Here is a 25,154-nt window from a genome sequence, read left to right as displayed (position 1 = left end):
GGGGAGAATCTTCATAGCCTTACAATCCTTCCCTTCTGCCAGCTATCCCACAGTAAGTCCTTAAACACAGTAGTAGCTGAAGGACCAGGGAAGGGTGTGTGTGTTGCAGAATGAGAAGAACAGGAGGACAGCAAAATCTCACGTCAATCCTTACATCTTTTTAGAGAATTTAGGCAAATAGGAACTAAGTGGTGTAATATCAGGTGTAGCAATCCCAATCTTCCAGTACTCCAGGGGAGGAAGAAGGATGAAGTGTTCGAAGCCAGCCTCTACTACATCGAGAGATCTTGTCTCACTAAATTAAAAACAGAGACAAATGAAAGAACAAGGAATAGAAATCTATGATTAAAAAGGGAAAGGGGCATAGAGAGGAAAAAGTAGCAAATACTTTTTTGCTGGTTCAGAATGAATCAGGGAGTGTTTCCTTCATGCCTCATGCCCCTGTGACTACAATTGTTTTTGTTTAAAAGCCTGGGCTTTATTTCCAATGTATGTCGTAGGGATAATGGGCATGTCTCGTTTACTTCACCACCAGGGTCTGGTGAGGACTAATTAGGCAATGGATGTGACATCCTTTAGAACTGTAGAGTGCTAGATAAACAGAATGCTTTTTTGAAGTGGTTGTACATTGTTGGTGCTGAATAAACATTAAATCACACACTCAAGTTTTGAGGCTGAGGGAGCATGAGAGCTGTTTATAGTTCCTTGGGGGAAGCTTTACTTTTAATTCCAGCATTGCTAAGCTAGTGACAAAGCCCTACTAGTTTTCCATAGGTCTAGCTGCTTCCAATGGCAGCTCTTCATGGGCAAGAAAACAAACAAACAAAGAAAACAAAACCTCTCAAAACAACACCAACCAACAAACAAACGACCCTCCCCAAACAAAACAAAATAAAATAAAAATACCCAAACCCTAAAATAAACAAACCTAAATAAATGAGTAAATATAAATAAAAATAAATAAAATTAATACCTGAGAGAGCTCTCACTAAAGATAACCAAATGTTTTATAATCAATGAGATTCATAGGATAGAGCAGACTATACTGGACCCTAGATAAAAAGTACACTTCAGATAATTTCAGGGTGGAAACCACACAGAGCATTTCAATGTTTAATGTGGACAATCTTAGCACAGGACAAGACAGGAGATAGCATGGATTAAATATGTTCTTCACCCCATCACATCTATGGAACCTAGTACGTCAAATGCCATAGCATGAGTCTTGGAAAGCCTAGCTTTTCATCTTTTTGATTGATGGAGCTTTATATGCTGCAAGTAAGGCTGTAAGCCAAGTTAATACTCTATATATTTAGAAAACTTTAGGGAGTGAGCCATTTTATAATTTCATCTCTCTGGCTTGCAGATTTCTCCTTTTCTTCCTTTCAGATAGATTAAAAACTATAAATCACAGCTTTATTGATAGGACAGAAGGTGTCTCCATTATTGTTGAAAATGTCATCCCCAAGAGGCCAACTTCACTAATGAAAGGAAGAAAAGTAGTTTGCCAAACCAAATAAATCTCCTACTGTGTGGGGGGCTGGGCATTGAGACCTGGTAGTCACTCTAGATGTCTGAGTCAGAAGGTTCTGGCAAGTCATGAACCCTGGGAATGCAATTATCACTCTAAATCAGCATGAAAACTATTTCAAAAGAACAGTTTCCCTTTGATATTTTCATTGCCCCTACAGGTTTTTCCATCCCTTGCTCTCTGATGACAAGGAAGGAGAGTAATGCTATTATCATCCCTTATTTGGGGCATATATGATCCAAAGAAAAATCAAGACAGTGAAAATAGGGTTTCTCTGAATGGGGTCAGTAGTAGCTCTGAACCACAGAAATATCATCTATGTTCCCTGGAGTTTTATTTCTTCCTCTTCAAAATCCAGTCCATACCGTGTGCTTCCTGTGTCAATTACATCAATTCAAATATTGACCAAAAGGTTTCTCAAGCAAGGTGTTTCTGTATTCTAGGCTCCTTCTTGACCAGTCATGTAAGGCCTTTGAAATGTAGTTGAGGCAATAGCATCAAAACCCACTAGCTACCAGCAACATGTAGCCACTCAGGTGCTAGATGCTGCCTGGAAGTAGATAACTAAATGAAGAAGTAACCAGAGGAGGACATGATCTCCAAGGCCTGACACTATTATTGACGCTATGGTATGCTTACAGACAGGTGCCTAGCATGGCTGTTCTCCAGAGGCTCGATAAACAGTTGACTGAGACAGACACAGATACTACACCCAACCAATGGACTGAAGTCAGGGACCCCTGTGGAAAGGAAAGCCTGAAAGAAGCCGAGGACAAGGGTGACTCTATAGGAAGACCTGCAGACTCAAGTCTCACCTAACTGGAAGCCCTGAGATCTCTGACTCTGGGCTACCAACCAGGAAGCATACACCAGCTGGTCTGAGGCCCCCAACACATATACAGCAGAGGACTGCCTGGTCTGGACTCAGTGGGAGAAGACATGTGTAATCCTCCTGAGACTTGAGGTCTCAGGGAATTGGGAAACCTGGAGGGCTGGGTGAAAGAGGGGTGGTGACATCCTCTTGGAGACAGGGGAAGAGGAATGGGATGAGGAACTGTGGGAGGGGAGACCTGGAATGGGATAATGGCTGGACTGTAAAAAAAAAAGTTATTTAGAAAAAGAGAAGGAAAGAGAAAGAAAGAGAGAGAGAGAGAGAGAGAGAGAGAGAGAGAGAGAGGAGGAAAAAATTCTAAATCTAAGTGGCTAGACTCTTAGAGTCTTCTTTAACTGCCTATTGCCTACACTCAGCCCAGAGCCTAGTAAAAACTCGGGATCGAACACGTGGAAAGGCAGAGATGAGTAATGTTGTCATGCACTGATAAAGATTTGGAATGCAGTGATAACATTGGGAATAAAATAGCTCCATTACTTAGAGACAGCTCATTAAATTTACCAAGTATAAAGAAAAATACAAGGAAAATAATAGTAGTTATAAAACCATAAATTCACTGCAGTACCATCTGGTAAGCAAAACTGAAGTGTGGCTATATCCGCGGCTATCAGTGTCTTCTTTGTTCAGAGTACTGGCCTCATCACCTTCCAGTTCTTGGCTCTGCAGCAGCTCAGTGTTGTCCATAGCACAGGAGGGCTGCATTTGTTGCTGAGGGATTATGAGCCCAAGAAGCTATAGTACAAGGGCCATGATTATTATTACTAATCTGCACTGAAGTCAAGAAGTGTGCCAAAGAGCTTGCAAAACAAAGGTCTCCTGGGATGGTTCTAATAGCGCACAAACTGAAATTGGTTCCTTGTGTTGATTATGCCTTCCTCTCAGTGCTATGCCTGCCTTCCTAGGCATTCTCTGCTATCCCCATGTCTCACTGAACCTCTAAGACTCAGCTCCTTCATTTACGGTACCCATAGTAGCACATCAACCTATGCTGTTTTCTCAAGAGCTATCTGAGCCACAATTAGGAATCTACTACTTTTGTACCTAAATTTTGTGTTGTACACATTGTATGGAAATGTATACACTTTAATGTCTTTAAAAATATAAATTGGTAAATTAAAAAATTAAAGATATATAGACAAAACTCTGAAATGACCCATGCAAGAAAAAAAAATCCACTAACACTTAAGTTTAAAATTAGCAATGTTGGTTAAAACCCAATCACAATAACCTACAGGTTCTAGGGACACAACAAGTGTGCATGCTAACTCTTTTTCTGGATAATCTTATCTAAACATAAATGTTCAGTATTAGGAAAGCATTTGATGTTTTCATGTAGTTCAGAGATTTTACTTAACCCCAAATTCTGAGTTACACTTTAGTGGATTGCTCAACCTTAATATTCAGTGGCCCCTTACACTCAATTAATCCAATTAAATTCATCTTACTTTCTGAATATACTTTCATGTCATAGATCTATCTGTAAGTATTCCTATCTTCCCCATGGGTGGATTTTTCTTTCTGATTTATCATTTATATAGAACATTCTCTTCTTCTTTGAAAGAAGGCATCATTCCCTAGTCTAAAAAGGTCTGCAATCTTTGGACTCTCAAGATCTTGACCCTCTCCTTCTGCTTTGGATGGATTTCTTGGATTGCTTTGAACTCATTATGCATCAGGAGGATAACCTTGAACTTCTGATCCTCCTCTCTCTGTCCAAGACTTTATACACACTGGACATGCATAACACCAAATGAGTTATAGCTTATAGTTAAACTTTCTGAGGTTTTCCAAAACTGTCACCTGAATTCCACTTTATATACTTTAAAGTCTCCTGGTTCCACAAAGTCTTGCATAGATGCCTCTTTGTTCGTAAATACTGCAAATGATGAGGCAGTCAGTTGAGAATCCGTCAGATCAATAGGAAGGGACTAATTTCCTACTCTGATAGTTACTGTTTATGAATTTTAGCAGTTGCACTTTTAAATAAACCAACTCCAAGTGTCAAGACCTTATAACTGAAAAAAAAATTCAAATTTGAATAAAAAGAGTGCAAATCACAAACTGTTTATGTTCTTTTTATTATAACAGAGACTGTGCAGCAGTAATGTGTGTTTGATATATGTTATGTCTACATATAGCATCTAGGATGCATAAGGAACTTCTGCAATAATCCCAGAGCTACATCAGCCCATGGCTGAGGAACTGCAAATTTGCTGCTACAGCATTAAGTTGGCCTTATTTAAAACTCTCCTAGATAATGCTTATATACCCTATCGTTATTTTTTTTTAACAAGTCCCAGTTTCATTTTTATGCTTACAATTTTGTCATTTGGGGGCACTTGATACTTCACACACAGGTGACCCATTTGTGAATGGGGGTAGTTGTGCTTTCCTGAAATCTTCATATCAGATCTTACCCTAATTTGCTTCTTTCAAAGTCTCTACCTTTTAATTTTAAACCTCTCACTTTTGTTTGAACTTTCTGAGGTTTTCCAAAACTGTCACCTGAATTCCACTTTATATGCTTTAAAGTCTCCTGGTTCCACAAAGTCTTGCATAGATGCCTCTTTGTTCGTAAATACTGCAAATGATGAGGCAGTCAGTTGAGAATCTGTCAGATCAATAGGAAGGGACTGGCTTCCTACTCTGATAGTTACTGTTTATGAATTTTAGCAGTTGCACTTTTAAATAAACTAAAGTGGCTTTGCAGAAGAACATAAAATAAAAGAACATGCATATAAAATAAGAAAGCAAAAATGATGGTTTTGGTGAAGGCCTTGGGTTCACCAGTAGGTGGTTACCCAATTTATGTAGATCTACTTATACATATTGTTCATGTGTTGATCTCATATTTAGTGGCAGAGGATATTTAATTTGTAAGAAGGGAAAATCAGAAATTCACATTAATTTGCTTTACTATTCCTAGAAAGGGAACTTGATATGAAGTCAGAACTGACAAAGCAAAGCGCTGCTCAGCCTAGGACCAGCATATATCACAAGAGATCGGCCCAGACCTCTGCCTGGATCCCCAAAGCCTCAGAGAGGAAAGAACTGAAAGAAACATGACTTAAGATGTGGCTTTATGTTGTGTTCTGTGAGGAATAACAGTCTGAAATCCACATTGATCAGAAGGTTGATACAGAATAGAAATCTGATAGTGAACATAAGTCTGTTAGAAGATGAATACAGCCATGATTTACCTGATTAATCTTGTCTATTTTTCTGAAACAGTCTGGATATAAACTTTGAGATCGAATGTGTCTCAATATTGTTCTATGAAGAAAGAGGAGAGGTCTAAATAGGATTTCAGTGTTAATGAAAGGTCAGTATCTTTTGATAGGTTTCCAAATACTGCAGAAGGGAGAAAATAATAAGACCAAAGTTATAATTATAATTTATTATAATTATAATACCACCAAAATTTAAGATTAAGTGCATACAAAGCAAACTGAGTGGAAAAACATGGTAGAATTATAAAATTCATATGCCAGTGAGGTCCTGGAAAATTGCCCATTTCAACTGTTTACTGTATGAAAGGTTTCTGTTGTTTTGAATTCCTATTGGTGATCATCTGGCCTCTGCTTTCAATATACAAATGACAAAAATTTATTTCAGTTAAGGGAAATCCTTTTATTTGACATAAAAGAAACTTAGACTTAACAAAGATACTTAAGACATGCATGACTATAATTATAGATCTACCAACTCATTCCTATAGTATCCTTGACAGTAAGGAAAGAAATCACTGGATCACTTATAATTTCTAAAATAAGAAGCAGAAGCCAAGAATGACTAAGTGATTGTCCCATATATACAAAGCCAATAGCTGACTGAGTAGTGCTTGGAGCTGAGTCTGCTGGCTGAGAAACCCTCTAATTCCCATTACACCATTTGACTGTTCATCTTTGAAGTTATTTACCAAATGTGCTTATTCAACTAAACTGTGTTCTATTTAATCAAAGTACTACAAATGCTTTTCCTTCTTACATCTATGTTTTACTTTCCACATGAAACACAATAATATCACATACATATAGTGCCCTTCGTCCATACAAAGCCACAGCTTGCTTTCTGCAGAATTCATCTACATCTATGTAACACTCTGTGAACTCACACCTTGCGGCTTCTTCTCTTTGTGTCATACACATCTCAAAAGTGTCCTTATGCTGCAATCCAAATACTGAACATGGCCAAAGACAACCTTAAAGAATGTTCTAGCACCAACAGTGCTTCTCTGTTCAACATTACAAAGGACTTACCTCATTCTGAACCCTAACTTATTCTTGACTCTATAAGAAGAGTTTTGCCAAAGTCTAGATCCTTAAGGAGAATGGCCCTGCCATGATCCACCAGCTTGGAGTACTATTTGTTCATTCTTAAGTAAACCTATTTTTTATGGTGCAGCATGTCCCTAGAGCAAGACTTCTGGAAGTCATTGCTTACTTGTCAAATAGTCTAAATTTACATCCTAACATCCTAGTACTAACATGTTGGGTGGTTTTTTTTTTTTTTTTTTTTTTTTTTTTGGTTCATTTACCACTTAACATATTTCTCTTCTATTTATAAAAAGGATAATATTAGAGGACTATCCTAAATATTCTGAAACTATTTTTGTTTTCTACAAGTTGTTGATATCAATAATTTCTGCAATTAAGCATTCTTAAATTTTTTTAGTGTTTTGGGTGTACTGCAGACCGAACTGATGGTTTAACCCTCTTACAGAGTTCTAGTGATTTCAATTGCCTTGGGCATGAGTGGTAAGTGGAAATGAAAGCATTTTGATTTTTTATATGTTAAAATATAGTAATGTAATTAAAATTATTCTTGACTTTCAGTGGGCAGTCTCTCCCCATCAGCAAGTATATTTATTAACAGACCACTAGGTCACTATATCAACTCTGAATGAAAAAGAGAAACATGAATTTAGTACGAACTTGAGATTCAAGTACAAAGAAGTAAAGCTATTCAAAACAAAACACAATTACTTGTTCGTCAGGTAAGCAACATTAGCCTCTGTCACGTGAGAGCATATGAAAAAACCCTCCGAGATCCGATTTTAGTCTTTGGAAAACATACAATAGCTTGGATTGGATAGAAATAAGAAATTTTACTTGTCTCCTAAAATAGGCCTAGTACCTTGTATAATAAGTATGTAAAACAAAGCATTAATCAAAACAAATTAAGACACAGTATATGATGCTTATATACTATTCATATCCTTGATAGCCTAAAATGTTTTGTTTTCTTCAGTAAAATTCTTCACTACTGATACATGAATTTAATTAGATACCTATTAAAATGTGCTGTGACCCAAGTTCATTTCTTTGGTATGGAAATTTTATGCTTTTGCATTTATATATAATTATAAATATTTGTAGACATAAATTAAAAATAAAATTAGTATCTCGGTTCAAAAACATCTATACAATATAGATTATGCATATTCATGACATAAATTGTTTATACCTCATAATAAATTCTGTAAAAATTTATAGTCTTATTTTTAGAAGAACTAGATTTTGAGTTCTGTTTTACTTTTATGCAAGAACTAAGGCATATATAATTTTACATTTCCTATATGAAGGCATTTATAAGATGACAGTTTTTATAATTTGAGCAAACCATACTTCTGCTTATAGAGGCATTCATTTCTCTCTCTAATGAACTAAGCTACTTTCAACCATATTTTTTTTGTTCATTGGGTCAAGCTCATTCTTCGAAGCCAATAAGAATCATACTCCCTTTGATGCTTTAGTAAAGGAAACTAGTAATACTCCTCTAGTTATATAGTTAATGGCTTTCTCACAGCCAAACCTTACATTCTTCTGTTGTTTATTTAATGTACTAGTACATGTCAAACTGTCCATTGTGGTTGTTATAACTATTTCTTTATATTATCCACCAAAGAAAGAACCAAGGTCAGGCAGAGCATCAAGAAGACTCCCCTCATCTGCTAAAGTATGCTAATACAACTGTATCAGAGTATACTTTTGGTGACTAAAATCTTCAGTTATCTCATGACAAATACCAGTCACAAAATGGCATGATTTGCAGCTCATGTTTCATCAATGAATAGACTGATATGCTAGAGTGAGGTTGAAATAAATGGCACACTGAAAGAAGAAGTCAGAATATCAAGTATTTTTCCTAATCAGTGTCTTCACAGGTAGATGCTTCCTATGTTTGGCTTTACTTAGTGCTTGGCTGCATTGCTGTCAAACTTATCTTCTGTGCCCTATAGGGAATTGTGGGACGAGGACGGCATGGCTAAAGCACAACCTATAGAACAGGTATAATTAACTGAAGACAATACATTGAGAATTAATATGGAAATGTATGATTATATATTATGGAGGAGTAAATAATAATATGGCATTGTATAAAATGCCAAGTCACGTTTTTCCTGAGTTATAAACTTTTCCCTTCTTCACCATAGAGAAACATTCAGGAGGGAATTTTGGAGTAATAGAAAATTCACTGTACACTTAGTTTTCTATTTCTCCCTGAATGAGCTGTAAAATACAAAACGAAGATTGGCATCTGAATTTGTAACTTTAGAAATGGGAGTGATATTTATCTTTTCTTATTATCCAAGAAAAATAAGCAAGTAAGCAAGCAAACAAACAAAGTAGAAGGGATGGAGGGCCTGTTGCATACTATCCTGGAACCTTGGTTTTACTTGAAGTCCTGATCTAGAACCTACGTGTCCCCAGCCACCACCAGAGGGAGAAATCTCAGCATTCCACTTTGGGAGCACACAGTGAGTCCTTGTCACATAAAGCTGCTTATCTATCCAAACAAAAATAATTCAGTGCACACGCTGCTGAAACTTCTGGATCTGCAAAAATTATGTACTTTTGTTTTCTCATTTTTTTGAGAATCCATGCTTAGAAAGTAGTTTTTATCAGAAATGTTGAAAGCACTTCTACCTACTGATTCACCTCCACTAGCAATCAGAGATTAATTGATATGTGGTTTTTACTATGCCTTCTGCAGCTGCAGACCCATAATTAATCTAATAGTGTCTGGCTTTCTACCACAATATCTTCCTTCAGTCCTGCTTTTGCCTAATTTGTTTCTTTTCTTTTCTTTTCTTTTTTTCTTATAAATCGAGTTCTGGTCTGCTTGATATATAGTGGTATCATCTTTCTCTATTCAACTTACTAGGCAAATATTTATTTGAGCTCTTACAGATCCTAAGCTAAATTCTGAGATTAAATGGTAAAGTAGATTAGATGTTTGTCCTTGGGGCAAGGAAGAAATAAACAGAATGTTTTCTCAGAGTACACTAAATGCTAAGCACAAGGTATGAAGAGAAACTATCAGTGAAAATAAATAGGACACTTAGCCCACCTAGAAAATCAGGGAGGATTTTCTGAACAAGCCAGCACTATAACTGAACTCTGGGCCTGGAGGGAGGTACAGGGAGGGGTGATCTAGTAACGGGGGAGTAAGAGTAGAAGGCAAAGGGAAAGGCTTCAACCAGAGAGGCTTATAAATTTGTCTAGAAAGCAACGATGCCATGAACAGAGCCAGGGAGGCTCTGAATTGGTGTAGCCAATGAGGAAGCTGGCCATGCAAAGTTATTCAAGCTATTAATCTATGGTTGAAAGGACCTGTGCAGAATCTGATGGTGTTTGAAAGCAAATATTGGAAAACATCAGGCATGAGATATCAGAAAGGGTACTCAGGTTCATGGTAATGTCAATACTGTGAAGTCTGAAAGTCCTAAGTAGCAAGATATAAACTGGTAAGCTTAACCAAATAGTTAAGAAGCAAGGCCATTTCAAAACTTTGTCCTCATTCCCCAAGCCCCCTTCAGAGAGTTGGACAAGGCTTTAGAATCTTCACCTTACAAATAAAAAGGGCAGTCCAGTGTTCTGAAGTTCCCTTTCAACCATCCAATATTACTAAAGATTGTATAGAATGTCTGGTCTATGGCATGGATCCCCAGGTTTACCAACTTGAGAAGGTTACTTGTCTTGCTAATAGTCCTGGTTTCCAAGTAGCTCACCTTTGAGGGCTCTGTCTATTCACTTGTGCTCCAAAAAGTCTGTTCCTTCCTGAAGCCTTTTCATGAGTAAGTCTTCATAGGACATAGCTAGCAGTTTTCCCTATGACCATGGAATGTCCTCTCCTATTATTTACCTTATTGTAATTTGCCCTTCTCTTGGCTACCTGTTGACTCTCCCTGATATTACTTTGAGGTTTGGAAGCGAACTTCCGGAGATTTTACTGTGCATTCCCCAGCAAAAAAACAGTCAGAGGGCATATTTCATAGGAAGAATCTATATCCAGTACCTCCTAGTCTACTAACCATCCCAGTCATTGTGAGCCTAAAGTAAATTATACATAACATATACATATATGAAATGATATTAATTATATTATAGGCAATACTAAGTTTTGAAAGTAATATTTATATACCTCCAATATTCTAACTAACAAATCAACAAAGGATTCTAACATGTATAGCAACCTCTGAGGCTCAGTGATAATTAAATAAAAGACAAGACCTAGACCCAGACCACATATTCCTGAACCTATCCTAAATTGAGTCCCCCTGAGAGAGAAAGTACTGAATGTAACCAGGCATAAGGTCATAGGCAACAATAAATAAGTAGTAAGAACAACCTTGGATAAAGTCTCAAAGCCAAAGAAGTTAGAACAAGAAAAAGAAGGACTGGAGTCATGAAGGGAAAAGGCTTTCAAATGAGCCCAGGAGATCTTGGTATAGGTCTTGCCACACACAAGAATGACTCTAAGACTAGAAATCTGAGGCTTACAGTGGGAAGAAAGAAAACAACATTGTCTTAGAGAAATGGTGAGCAAGTTCGACATGGGGCATTTTATGGGGGAAATCTTCCTTGCTTATCCCTAGTTGAATGGTCTTCCACACACAAATGTAAAATATATTTGCAAAGTTGAGATAAAGAAAGAGGAGGGTGGAGAATAAAAATGAAAGGAGGAACAGAAGAAAAAAGAGAAAAATTCACAGAGGAAAAAACAGAAAATAGGGGGGCCATTTTGAGCACAATTTGGGATATGAAGAATGAAGAGATGATACAGCATGAGCTGCAGTGAAAACCAAGCAGTTTGTCATCATATTGTATGAGAATGAACCAACAGGATTTTTAGACTCAGGTAGTCATTTATGCTTTTGAGCTACCAACTAAATTTCTCCTCAGCTGCAGTCCTTTAAAACGACAGTGGACCTGCCTAATCTCTAAGGCCTTTGCTATTTTAGATTTCTGTGCATCTCCTCTTCCAGCAGTAATTAACAAAGCCTAGAATAAAGGGTTTTATTTTGCGAAGGTTAATCACTCATTAACTTGAGATCTTATTTTGATTGCAGGTGACTATAAAATGTATTCATTCACCGTGCACTCCAAGGAAGTGATAGAATGATATTCTAAGATTCTTGTGACTTTCAAGAACTTAATAAAAAGATCTGAGGGCAAATGAGCAGCGTGGATCATAAAAATAAGTATAAAAGGCATTTTATTAAAGTTTCTAATTTTCTATGAGTTACTTTCTGTTTTACACATGACAATGATCTTTAAAGGCTTGTGGTTCATACCATCTTATAGGTTGATAAAACACTTTGATACTTGTTATTTTATTTGAGTATTTAGAATAGCTTGTCGTGTGCCAAGTATCCACATCTAATAGAAGAGAATATTTCTGGATGGTGGAGCTGAATCTCCTGGTTTCTTATTGAGCCACCTGAATTTAGCACCCACTTCATAAAAACACAGAAAGTTTTTAGTTATGGCGTAAAGACTTATCTCCAAATTTAAAGTAAGACTGATCTGCATGTAAAAGCAAGGTGAATTCTACGAACAAGTACAGTATAGTCGTTTATGCGAGCCATATGAACAAGTACAGTATAGTCGTTTATGCGAGCCATATGTTTGTGTGCATAGAAACATGAATACCAAGCATTAAGGCTGTTTGAATAGATTCTAACTAAAAAAGATTTTCTTGTCTAGCTGTTCTACTTCAACTTCCTTAGAGACAGCATTAAAAACAACACTAAAACACTGGCAAAAAAAAAAAAAAAGCAATCACTCTTAAATCCTTCTTAGCTAAATCATAAGGTGAGCGTAGAATGATAGTTATAAGAATTTGAGGTTTGACACAATTTCAATAGATATTATATAATTTGGGGCTATAATAAAGTTACCCAATTTTTTATTATATTGTAGTGATGAAATTATATAGTCAGGAGATGCAACCATGGCAATCTCCTTCACCCAAATGGATTTGAATCTTTTTGTCTGATGCCATATATCTTGAGCCACACAAGACTTTAATATTTTACTGCATGACTATTAAGTATTGCTTTGAATATGGTTTGGAAAAGTGATTTTTTTTCTACCTGCTAATCTGGTGTCTCTCCATTCTGTGTACAAAAATGAACCATTAACTTCAGGAAGCCACAAGTGAAGCCTAGATGCTTCCTCAAATCAATACAGTAAAAATTTCATGAGTGTCAGGAATCTCCAGCTTCAGTGTTTTCCAAATGCTTGTCAGGGGAAATGTACAGCTGTGAGGACTCAGGGAGTTCCAACTTCAAAACACTTAGGAATTTCTTGGGGATCTTGTCTAAAAATGAAGATTCTGAGAGTCAATTTGGGGTTGATTTAGATTTTGTTTGTAACAAGTGATTGATATTTCTGGTGCCCATCTGTGGACCCCATTGATCTGAAAATACTGCAGTGCTCCTCAAACTGCATCCCAGGTCTGGTTTAAAGTCACCTAAGCACAGGTAAAAATGTAAATTGTCAGATTACACTACAGGCCAACTGAATCAGACATCCTGTAGGCAGCACCTCCATGTGAAGTTCTTATCTGTTCAAGTCAGTGGTTCTCAACCTTCCTAACACTGCTGCCCTTTAATACAGATCTTTATTTTGTGGTGATCCCAACCATAAAATTATTTTTGTGGCTACTTCTTAAGTGTATTTTGGCTACTGTTAAAAATGATAGTAAAAATGGCCATCTTGACAAAGGCAAACTACAGATTTAATGCAATCCCCATCAAAGTTCCAACTCAATTCTTCTCAGACTTAGAAAGAGCAATTTGCAAATTCATCTGGAATAACACAAAAACCAAGGATAGGAAAAACTACTCTCAACAATAAAAGAACCTCTGGTGGAATCACCATCCCTGACCTTAAGCTGTACTACAGAGCAATTGTGATAAAAACTTCATGGTATTGGTACAGTGACAGGCAGGTAGATCAATGGAACAGAATTGAAGACCCAGAAATGGACCCACACACCTATAGTCATTTGATCTTTGATAAAGGAGCTAAAACCATCCAGTGGAAAAAAGACAGCATTTTTCAACAAATGGTGCTGGTTCCACTGGCGGTTAGCATGTAGAAGAATGCAAATTGATCCATTCCTTTCTCCTTGTACAAAGCTCAACTCCAAGTGGGTCAATGACCTCCACATCAAACCAGATACACTGAAACTAATAGAAAAGAAAGTGGGGAAGAGCCTCAAGCACATAGGCACAGGGAAAAACTTCCTGAACAGAACGCCAGTAGCTTCTGCTCTAAGATCAAGAATTGACAAATGGGACCTCATAAAGTCGCAAAACTTCTGTAAGGCAAAAGACACTGTCAATAGGACAAAATGGCAACCAACAAATTGGGAAAAGATCTTTACCAATTCTATATCTGATAGAGGGCTAACATCTAATGTATACTAAGAACTCAAGAAGTTAGACTCCAGAGAACCAAATGGGGTACAGAGCTAAACAAAGAATTCTCAACTGACGAATACCAAATGGCTGAGAAGCACCTAAAGAAATGTTTAACATTCTTAGTCATCAGGGAAATGCAAATCAAAACAACCCTGAGATTCCACCTCACACCAGCCAGAATGCTAGGATAAAAAACTCAGGTGACAGCAGATGCTGGAGAGCTTGTGGAGAAAGAGGAACACTCGTTCATTGCTGGTGGGATTGCAAGCAGGTACAACCACTCTGGAAATCAGTTTGGTGGTTCCTCCAGAAATTGGACATAGTTCTACCAGAGGACCCAGCTATACCACTCCTGGGCATATACCCAGAAGATACTCCAACATGTAATAAGGACACATGCTCCACCATGTTCATAGCAGCCTTATTTATAATAGCCAGACACTGGAAACAACACAGATGTCCCTCAACAGAGGAATGGATACAGAAAATGTGGTACATCTACAAAATAGAGTACTGCTCAGCTATTAAAAATGTTGAATTTATGAAATTCTTAGGGAAATGGATGGATCTGGAGAATATCATCCTGAGTGAGGTAACCCAATCACAAAAGAACACACATGGTATACAATCTCTAAGTGGTTATTAGCCCAGAAGTTCAGAATATATGAAGTAAAATCCACAAACCACAAGAAACTCAAGAAGAAGGAAGACCAAAACGTGGACACTTCATTCCTTCTTAAAAGGGGGAAAAATACCCATGAAGGAGACTAACTATGAAACAGAGACTGAAGGAAGGACAATCCAGCCTGATATAGCTGTCTCCCGAGAGGCTCTGACAGTACCTGACTAATACAGAAGTAGAGGCTCACAGCCATTCATTGAACTGAGTACAGGGTCCCTGAATGAAGGAGATAGAGAAAGGACTGAAGGAGCTGAAGGGTTTGCAGCCCCTTAGGACGAACAAAATATGAACTAACTAGTACCCTTAGAGCTCCCAGGGACTCAACCACCAACCAAGGAGTACACATGGTGGGACTGATGGCTCTGGCAGCATGTGTATAGTAGAGGATAGTGAAGTTGCTCATCAATGGGAGGAGAGGCCCTTGGGTCCTGTGAAGGTTCTGTGCCCCAGTGTAGGGGAATGCCAGGGCCAGTAAGCAGGAGAGGGTGGGGTGGTGAGCAGGGGGAAGGGTGGACAGGGGAGGGAACAGGGGTTTGTTCTTGTTGTTGTTTTTTGTTTTTGGAGAAGAAACTGGGAAATATGATATAAAGGAATAAGAAATAAAAAAAATAAAGAAAATAAAGAAAATATCTAATAAAAACAAGAACAAGAACAACAAATCATAGTATAAATCCTTGTGTTTTCAAATGGTCTTAGGGAACCCTGTGAAAGGTCCTTTGATCCTCAAAGAGGTTGTGTGACCCAAAGATTGAGAACCACTGGCTCATGTGCTCAAGTTCAAGAAACAGGGTCCTTATATAATTGTTTCCTAAAGAAAAAACATCTGGCTGTTTATGGTTGGAACACGAGTGGGTCTTTATTCTTGTATAGCACTTTACAGTTCAACAAACTTTTCTTCTTTACCTATTGTGGGCTTCTTAAAATAATCCTGTACAGTAACTAAAATAGATAGTTTCGGTATTTTCAAATTTGAAACTGCAGCTCAAAATAATTCAGGGATTTGCACAAAGTCATAGCCTACAAGGAGAGATCCAAATTTAGAACATAGATCTTTTGAGTCTTGGGAACTCAGAGGCAATGCATATAGAGAACAGGGCCATCCATTGAAACCGCCAAGCAATAGCTTGGAGAAATGGTATCTCTAGGGCTCAGGTGATGGCGGATGATGCCTAGAACATTGGGGCCACTTCCTATCAGGTAAGTCACAGCTGTTTGTACTTGAAGCTAGCTGTTATGCAGGATCAGCTTTGGAAAACACAAATGCTGAACTCTCAACAATTTCTTAGGGCATGAATCACCACAGTTGTCCAATTCATTTGAAGTCAACATTACATAAATCAGAAAACTGCCTTCCTTTTAGATCATATGTGCATTCATATATATACTCACTTGCTCAACATTTACAGAAATGCAAAAGTTCAGATTGTCACTGACTCATGAGGTTTGTCTGTTTTGTTTCTTGGGCCATAAACCACAACAAACAGCATAATTCATGGGTGCATAAACTTTCTTTAGTAAAATGTATGTAAAATGCTTCAATCCTACATGATATACAGCATGCTGAACTCCACTCTTTACAACATATATTTAATGAAGGGTTTTATGGGCAATGGATGATCCTTAAAGGATTAGTGATAGCCAATAAAATTTGATTACCTTTAGTGACTTAGCTACAGAGAAAGGAACTCATAATTGTCACAGACTCTCATTGTAGGCTGACAAAGTTTGTTTTCAAATAGTGAATTATAAGTAGTAAAAAAAAAAAATCACATATGGTGCCAGGAGTTTGTTTGAGTGTTGACACTTTCTTAGTGAATGTAGGCGTTCCAGATGCCTTATAGAAGAAGAGTCATGTTTTCTCTTGAAATTTGAGCAAGATTTATTATATTTTATTGTCAAATAATTCCATATTTTTTGTTGCTTCTTTCCTCTCTCTTAGTATAGAAATAAACAGGGAAGTAAATACATTTGGGAAACAAAACTTCAGTAACCTCCACATTACGATGTGGTGTCTCTCTAAATTCCAAATATATATTGGATATATTTTCATCTGAATGGGGAAAATATTGCCATCTTTGAAATACTGTAATAGCCTAAAAACATCAAGGACAGATGGAATTATAAATATCTAGTTTGATATCTCAATTTTTGATTGATTACAATCACATTGCTGGGTCCACTTTTCATTTTACCACATATGCTCACGTTATATCTCCATAATGTTTATGAATATGAATATTTACAAAGAAATTTTGGTGAGTAGGTACACAATAATAAAAATGTTTTATGCATCTGCTATAGTTGTTTGAGATCTAGTACCCTATCAATATCTTTTCAGATATATGCTGTTAATAATAAGGAGGTAGTCAGTGTGGGCATTAAAATGTCATTATTGGCAAGTATGTTATATAATACCACCTATTTTCAGTGGTCTATGGTTTGTTTATAAAGAGACGCAAATGTGTTTCCATTAATCAAGATTAAACAACATGGATGTCTGTGTTAAGGTTATAGAGTTAGTAAGACCAGGACTTGAACTTCTAACAATTGATGGATCCCCTTATTAAAGTAGTGAAGTAGAAATGATCTGTTAAAAACAAAGAAACAAACATACAACAACAACAAAACTTGAGTCTGCACCATGAGTAAAGTCCCAGAGATAAGTATGTGCCACATGCCTTCCTTTGCATAACAGGCTAAATACATGTTCAGATTCATTCTATCTAGAAAGGAACTTCAGGCCCTGCATTGCTGTTGACCTCCAGATCTGTGGATCCCACTTTGAGTCCTTGACTTTGGAATGGAAGTGTTGTTCTGGTCTTCATCAGGTAGGTCCTTCTATGAGTTTTATAAAGATTCAAAGTCTTCTCTAGGAAACAGCCAGGTTAGGCATAGATGGCTCAGGCTAGCTCTCTCATGTATGGTTATAATTATACAGTTTTCTTTTTTTTTTTACAAAAGAATAAAAATTATAGAATATGAAAGCAAGGTCTTCACTTCCTGATTGCAATGCATGATTGGACTAAAGATTATATTACATAAAAGCAGCGATCAATTCCAAAATTCCTACAGAAACTCTTGTTTTATGGAAGCAAGAAGGTAACTATTTTGAAGACTTGTCAGCTAAGTCCCTGTCGTTGAAGCATCAGAACTACAAGCCTCTCTTGTCCCCCATTGCCATTTCCAACTATTCAGGGCCACACACTGGCTAAGAGAGGATTTTTCTCTCCCTGCCATTTCACTTTTTCTATGCCAAGCATCTACTGTGGCTGCCAACGAATCTAGTTCTCCTTCCTCTCCTCCCCTGGAAGCTCAGACTCCCAGCAAAATGTCACAAACAAAGTGGAAGTATGCCTTTCCCAGGCTAGACTTGCAAACGGAGAGTAACAGCACTATTCTTCACCAGGAAGCTGACCCACAAAGCAGACTCGATCCAGTTAAAGAGATTGAGAAGAAGGTCAGCTAAGGAAACAAAGGTAACTTGCTCTATGGTTCCTTCTGATAGAGCTCCACCAACCTCAAAAATAAAGCCTTGTCTCCGTCAGAGAAAATAAAAAGGAGGGCATGCTAGGTGAGGTCTGGAGAAGCGAAGGACTCCCATAGAAGACTTATTTGCATGCTGTTTGTCTTCCCTTTCCCTGGGAGTAACTGGTGCTGGATTTGTTCCCTTTTCTTAGACTCCATTTCTACATTGTAATATCTGATAAAACAAAAAACCAAAAAAAACCAAAATCCTAATTTCTTTGAGCAATCATCAAGCAAACACATATCCATATCATACAGATATTTATGTAATGAGAATGCCTCTTCTAGATGTAGACAGATGTAGACACCTATGTGTTCCCTATAAGGAAGTTCCAGAATCCATTTATTCTGCTCATTAACACGTCCATCTTTCTCTGAATATACCTTAGGATGCTGTGTTTCTCATTTACAAAGATATCATGAACTTTTCAAAAATTTAAATCAAAAGTTTTATACATTCAAAGTAGACACATTTCTCACCTTTAATCTTGCAATCTTGGAAAAAAGTCACTTCTAGTGCAAGCATAAACGTAGAGCTTTGTTGCTAGTAAAGGGTTAAGGATGTTAGGGGATACGAATGTCAGCAGCTGAGACGGCATGCTTGTGTGTTTGCAAAAATATTTTCTGAATTATGTCCAAATCCCTATGCAAACAGATAAATTACTCTATAAATCGTATTACCCTGTGCGGATAAATCACACATGCAGGTTCACAAAGCTGGAGAGCTACAAGGGGAAGTCCTCTCTGGTTAGGAGGGTATTTGGCATTCCTAATCACTCAAAGCTCAGGAAATGAAGAAAGGAGTACTCACACACTGTCATGTGCTCACTCTCTTGCTGTCTGGAACAACACATGCACATACAACATACACATATAAAACATGCCATATCACACCACCTACAAGTTCATCTCTAACAAGGCTCGAGATCCCAAAGCAGGACATTCTGTGACAGCCAACCAAATTTATTTCTGAGAAAAGAAAAGAAAAGTTTGCTGCTGTAGGCAGCTCTGCCACTGAACTGCTCCCTGATGCCCCCGGGTTTATGCACTATCAGCTCCTTGCACACAGATTAGAGGTTGATTTTCTATGGCATACTGTTTTTTAGTGCCCCAGCCAGCAATATTACCTAGATAGACAGACCAGCACTGGGTCATTATATTTGGAAGAAATGGGATTTTAAAAGATCTCCAAGGAAAATACTTTTTTCTTTCTTCCTCTTTTTCTATTATTATTTGCCAGAGAGTCAAGTAAAGCTGGGGAGGGAAAAGGTAGAAGGGAAATACAGGAAAGAAGCTTTGAGCTTTAAGGAAATAAAGTAATGACTAGGTATCATCCGAGTCTCTCTACCTTAGAAGGGTCAAACTCTCAAGGACTTGGGATGCTTTTCCAAATTTCCATCCCAAATCATATTGCAGAGCTTGGCAGAGCTGCATAGGCGTACGACTTTGAACTCAATGATCAATTTGTAGTATCTAATGTAATGTCAGGTTAATGCCTTCTCCACCTCTGTTTAAGTTTTCCGTTCTTAAAGGCCTGCCATTAGGCTGGATCCTTTTCTTCCGTTCTCCTCATTCTTGTGGTGATTTCTGTCCACATTCCAAAAAAGCCTCAGTAATCATCCAAAGTTGTAAGATTGATTTATTGCCTACGATGTCAATTCAGAGATCTTTACAAAAAGTCTTCTATTAGAACTACTGCTAGGGCAGACTGAGCCTTGCTGAGCAACACACACACACACACACACACACACACACACACACACACACACACACGGAGAATGCAGCCTTGTGTACTACGCTTTGAAAGCCATAACTCAACAACTCTTGTACCTGAATCGAGGAACCTCAACAAAACTCTAAGTGCCAAACGTGAGCAATTACCACAGCATGAAAACAGCCCGATGCCACTAATGCCATCGATAAAGTTCGGCTTTCTTGACTAGAGAAAACAACGTTCAAAGAACGGAACAACATTCTAAAAGCACCCTTGTCTCTTCACAGGGACCAGACTCCCTGGAATTTTGTTCCCGGCTAAATCTTCAAGTCGATACAAGGGACACACACACACACACACACACACACACACACACACCTACAAGCCCACAAACCCAGGGCAGTTGGAGTTCAGTATTACACACACACACACACACACACACACACACACACACACACACACACTCACACACACACACATACAGAGAGAGCAGAAAAGTTGCTCGTAAGCCCTACCTGAGGATGGCCGTGTCCCCCTGTCTTACGGTGATGTTGTCCGTGCCTCGGTTAAAATCCACGCTGCGAACGGGCAGTCCTGTGGGAAGAAGGCAGAGCAGTCTCAGTAGGACCAGCGGCAACTGTTTCCGATCGGGCTGAACTCTCCCGACCATGGTGGCCTCGGCGAGTTGGTCCGCGGTGGACTCGCGTGTGCGCGCTGCTGGCCACGGAGAGGGGCTCTAGCGCGCGGGGCTCGCAGCCACTGCCAAGGCTGCTCGGGCGGGTCCAGCGCGCACTCCCTTCCACTTTGCCTCGCTCTTTCCCTCGCTCAGTCTGTTTCCCCTCTGAGATTTAACAAAGCCCTCATCAAATCCAAGCAGGAGTAGGGGAGAAAGTGGAGGAACAAATTTTCCGAAGGAAGAGTGCAAATATAAAATGCTTTAATGATGAGGAGGCGACTGTCAATGGTAGGGGTGCTTCCTTAGACTCTGTGTATCTGGCTGCTTCTCTGCCAGCGTCTGGGCTGAGCTCCTTCCCTCTGTAACCCACTTTCCCAGGCAGCAGGAGAGCCTGCCAGGGAGAGTAAAGAAACAGCCTCTCGCAGCAGCAGCAGCAGCAGCAACAGCAGCAGCAACAGCAGCAGCGGCAGCAACCCAGGAGCTCTCTCCCCCTCCTCTTTCCTGTTTCTCCCTCCAGTCCCTGTTCTCTCTCTACTCAGCACCTCCCCCCTACCCTGCTGGTTTTCAACAGCCCTCCACGTCATCCCCTCCTCCCATCCCTCAGCGTGGCCCCTTGCTTTGCACAACTGCCCCCTTCACCAGCAGCCAGCCTCAATGAAAGCCTGATGCGCCTTAGGGTTGTCAGGACAACAGCTCCATCTGAGGCCTGGCTGATTTCCTTAAGAAGAGGGGATGGGGCTCAGAGGTGCTGTTAAGACAGGGAAGAGAAGGTGAACTTAAGCTGTAAATGGACAGGAGAAAGGGTCCAGGAAAGAAGAGGGAAGGCATGGCAAGAAAGAAATGCAAACCTTGACAAATGGAGCTACAAACACATGGATAGGAAGGCATACTGCAGAATGGACCAGAGAGATGAGAAAGGATCAAGAAACTGGCCAGGCTGAGCCTCAAACTCAAAGCCAAGGTTGATTTTAGAGTCCTGCAAATGGCTTTCCACACTCCCATGGTATTCGCCTTTTCTCCTCTCCTGAAGTATTTAAAAGGCTTATTTTCTCTCCCCTCTTCTTTCCCTCCCCCTCTTGAAACCCCTTATGAAAGATGGATTGGAGACAATGCTGGTATTGAGTGGTCTGGGGTGTGAATGCTTGTCTTGTCTCTTTCCCAAGTGCCAGCCTCAGCAGCTGATCCTTGATCCTCAAATCAACCTCGCTCTCCAGGAAAGAGGCAGACACCTGAGTGATGGGATTTGGGATTATCTTCACATGGTACATTGCAGCTAGCTCTATGGCTTCTAATGCCACTTGCTTCTCAAAAATGTTCCTACATGAGGAAGTAGATCTGAACGTTTATCATTTACAAGGAGATCTAAGACTATAGACAGCACTCTACTGAAAGCAGATACCAAACAGGTGTAAGGAGTTAGCATTTGTTACTCCTACACAGCTACTCAACCTAGTGGTGTGGTCTATAAGGGGTGAATACCATAGTCACTCAAATGAGAGTTTCAGTGCCAGACAGCTTCCTCATCGCTGAGGCTGGAGATGTGGTCAACTGAAGGCTTCTCAGTCTCTTCTGTCCTGAATATATCTCCTCTCTCCCTCTCCCTCTCCCTCTCCCTCTCCTCTCTCCCTCTCCCTCTCTCTCTCCCTCTCCCTCTCCCCCTCCTCTCTCTCTCTCCCTCTCCCTCTCCCTCTCCCTCTCCCTTTCCCTCCCCCCCCCTCTCTCTCTCTCTTTCTCTCTCTCTTGGTACAAGAAACAGTGTTATAAAGTCTTCGAGACAAATTATAGTCAGCTTTATTCAGTTGACATTACAATACTCACTTCTACAAATAAGAGGCAGGTTCCAGGTTGTATGGAAAGGAGGTGGGAAACAAACCACTCTCAGACCCCAAGAATAATCAACCACTCTTAGTTTCCTTTTGGCTTCTTGGCACCAGCAGAGCTTTGGAATTTCACCTGTTTCCTCTGTGATAACAAGGAAATTTGACAAAGGCAACAGTACCTTGTATCTTAGTTAAGGTGATAATACATCCAGGCCAAACACAACATGGTGAAGAAAGGCTTTGCTAGCTTACACTTCTACATCACAGTCTACTATCAAAGAAGCCAAGACAAGAACTCAAGGCAAGAATCTGGATGCAGGATAAAAAAAAAAAGCTCCTTGTGGCTTGATCAGCCTGTTTTCTTAAACAATCCAAGACGATCTTGCCCAGGTGTTTCTGCTACCAGTAGTCTGGAACCTCCCACCCCCAATGAGTAAAACAAAAAATGCCCCACGGACTTGTCTACAGGACACTTACATAGCCATTTTCTCAGTTAAGAATCTTTCTTCCCCTGCATAACTAAGATTATGTGAAGCTGAGGAAGCCAACCAGGACACACAGTTAACTACAGACATTTGCAACCAAAAATCTTAGTAAGAGATATACATTATGAACCCCAACCTTCTTCTTCTTCTTCTTCTTCTTCTTCTTCTTCTTCTTCTTCTTCTTCTTCTTCTTCTTCTTCTTCTTCTTCTTCTCCTTCTCCTTCTCCTCCTTCTCCTTCTCCTTCTCCTTCTCTTTCCCCTTCTTCCCCTTCCCCTTCTTCTTCCCCTTCCCCTTCTTCCCCTTCCCCTTCTTCTTTCCCTTCCCCTTCCCCTTCTTCTCCTTCCCCTTCCCCCTCCTTCTCCTTCTCCTTCTCCTTCTCCTCCTTCTCCTTCTCCTTCTCCTTCTCCTTCTCCTTCTCCTTCTCCTTCTCCTTCTCCTTCTCCTTCTCCTTCTCCTTCTCCTTCTCCTTCTTCTTCTTCTTCTTCTTCTTCTTCTTCTTCTTCTTCTTTCTTCTTCTTCTTTTTGGCAGCATTTTATCAGTTTAAAGGTAGATGACTTCCTACAGATTATATGAGAAAATAAAGACATTTTGTCTTTGAAGACAATACTTTAAAGTATTGGAATCTGAATTGTCCCAATTCCCCAATTCAAGGTTTATAAACTCAATTACTTTTATTTTCACGGTGAGTTCATTTCATATAAATCAAGATGTCTTCTGTCAGTGGTGATGAGCAGTCATAGAAGCCAAGAATGAGCCACAGCTGGCTCGGGACATGGCTGTTGAAATTTTGAGCTCATTTTATCAATGAAGAAATGGCTATATAAAGTGGTTAGTTGAATCATAAGTTCTGTAATTGTCAATGTGAATGGAACAAATGAGTTTAGCATGCTAAAGGGGATGGTGTCAAGACTATGAGGGGAAGAGCATCTTGTCTTCACATACATTGCCAAAAGGCTTGACCATCCTTGCCAAGGATCTTTCTGCTTTTAGAAATGGACGATTTGCTTACACAATGACTTAGATATAGAATATGTTTTCTTGTTGTACGGTGGTCCTCTAATATCAGAAGGAAAAAGATAAAGAGATGGTGAACAGAGACCTTATAGGATGCCTTAATTCCATTGACCATGCCATGAAAGTGGTATTGTTTACTGGGGACCCAGTGTATTCCTAAATGCCATGGCAAGAATGACTAGACTTATAAAGGATAAATTCAATGGCACAGTGGACAGGATTTGGTGTGAAGAAAGGGAAACAGAGTTTTTGTCTATTTATCTATGTTTTTCAAAGAAAAGGATGACACAATAGCTGTATATTTTTTTTATGAAAGAGGTCAACACATGATGTAAACTAATTTCTGTACCAACAAGTTCTTGCTACTAGCATGAGTGACCTGCTAGGAGGTATATAGAGCAAACATGATGTTTGAAACCCAACGCACAAAATATTCACAGAGGTAGGATCAGGAATGCAGTATTTGTAGTTAGTCAATCATATTTTGGATTAGTCTCCGTAGTCATAATAAGGAGAAGATATATTACATAGTCGAGATTAGAATCACAAGCAAAATGAAAGAATTAAGCAAATTAAGACAAAAATCACAAGTACATATTTGCATAGAAAAAAATCCAAAGAGCAATTACGAGGTTTATTTCTTTTAATCTTTATTAAGCTTAGTCTTGTTCTTGGGGAAATTTTGGTTTAACTTAATTGACTTGCTGTGAGCACATAAGGTAAAAGACAATCTTTAAGGGAAGATCACAGTTTTGAGGATCTTTCGTGTAGAATGTTCACCCATGAAGCTTATTAGGTAAGTCGATGATTCAATGGAATTTACATTTAGAGAGAACTTCAGAAACTTCTTTCTTCCAACACTTGGCCCACAAGGGGGTTTATGATTGTTAAATATAAGAATGGAGGAACGGCTGATTTTCCTATCCCACCTATAGTGTAAATATCAGCATTCATAGAATAACAAATCCATCAATTTCTCCTGACCTGGCACAGTGTAGCCTCTCAGACCATCTCCTTTTTTCACTCTCATTGAGCTCTGGTTTTCACTCTCTTATAGCCCTCTACCTTCTGATACATAAATAGAATATAAAACTGGA

At 39.0% G+C, this 25,154-nt stretch overlaps 1 protein-coding gene across 5 annotated transcripts in view; it reads right to left on the bottom strand.

The window, feature by feature from the left end:
- The window catches only part of Lsamp (limbic system associated membrane protein), a 2,132,018-nt gene that overhangs the window by 612,096 nt on the left and 1,494,768 nt on the right, over nucleotides 1-25,154 (bottom strand). For 2 of the 5 annotated variants that reach the window (XM_031363885.1, XM_031363887.1), the window contains exon 3: nucleotides 20,576-20,654. In XM_031363885.1, coding sequence (XP_031219745.1) covers nucleotides 20,576-20,654 — 79 coding nt within the window. Of the gene's footprint in view, nucleotides 1-20,575; nucleotides 21,269-21,584; nucleotides 21,640-25,154 lie in introns of those variants that run through there. The other 3 variants (XM_031363888.1, XM_031363889.1, XM_031363886.1) reach the window with 3 other exon arrangements.

Source organism: Mastomys coucha, unplaced genomic scaffold, assembly GCF_008632895.1.
Source record: "Mastomys coucha isolate ucsf_1 unplaced genomic scaffold, UCSF_Mcou_1 pScaffold12, whole genome shotgun sequence".
NCBI classification, from domain to species: Eukaryota; Metazoa; Chordata; class Mammalia; order Rodentia; family Muridae; genus Mastomys; species Mastomys coucha.
The sequence above is the reverse complement of the archived record's forward strand: the minus strand, read 5'-3'. Positions and strand labels throughout refer to the sequence as shown.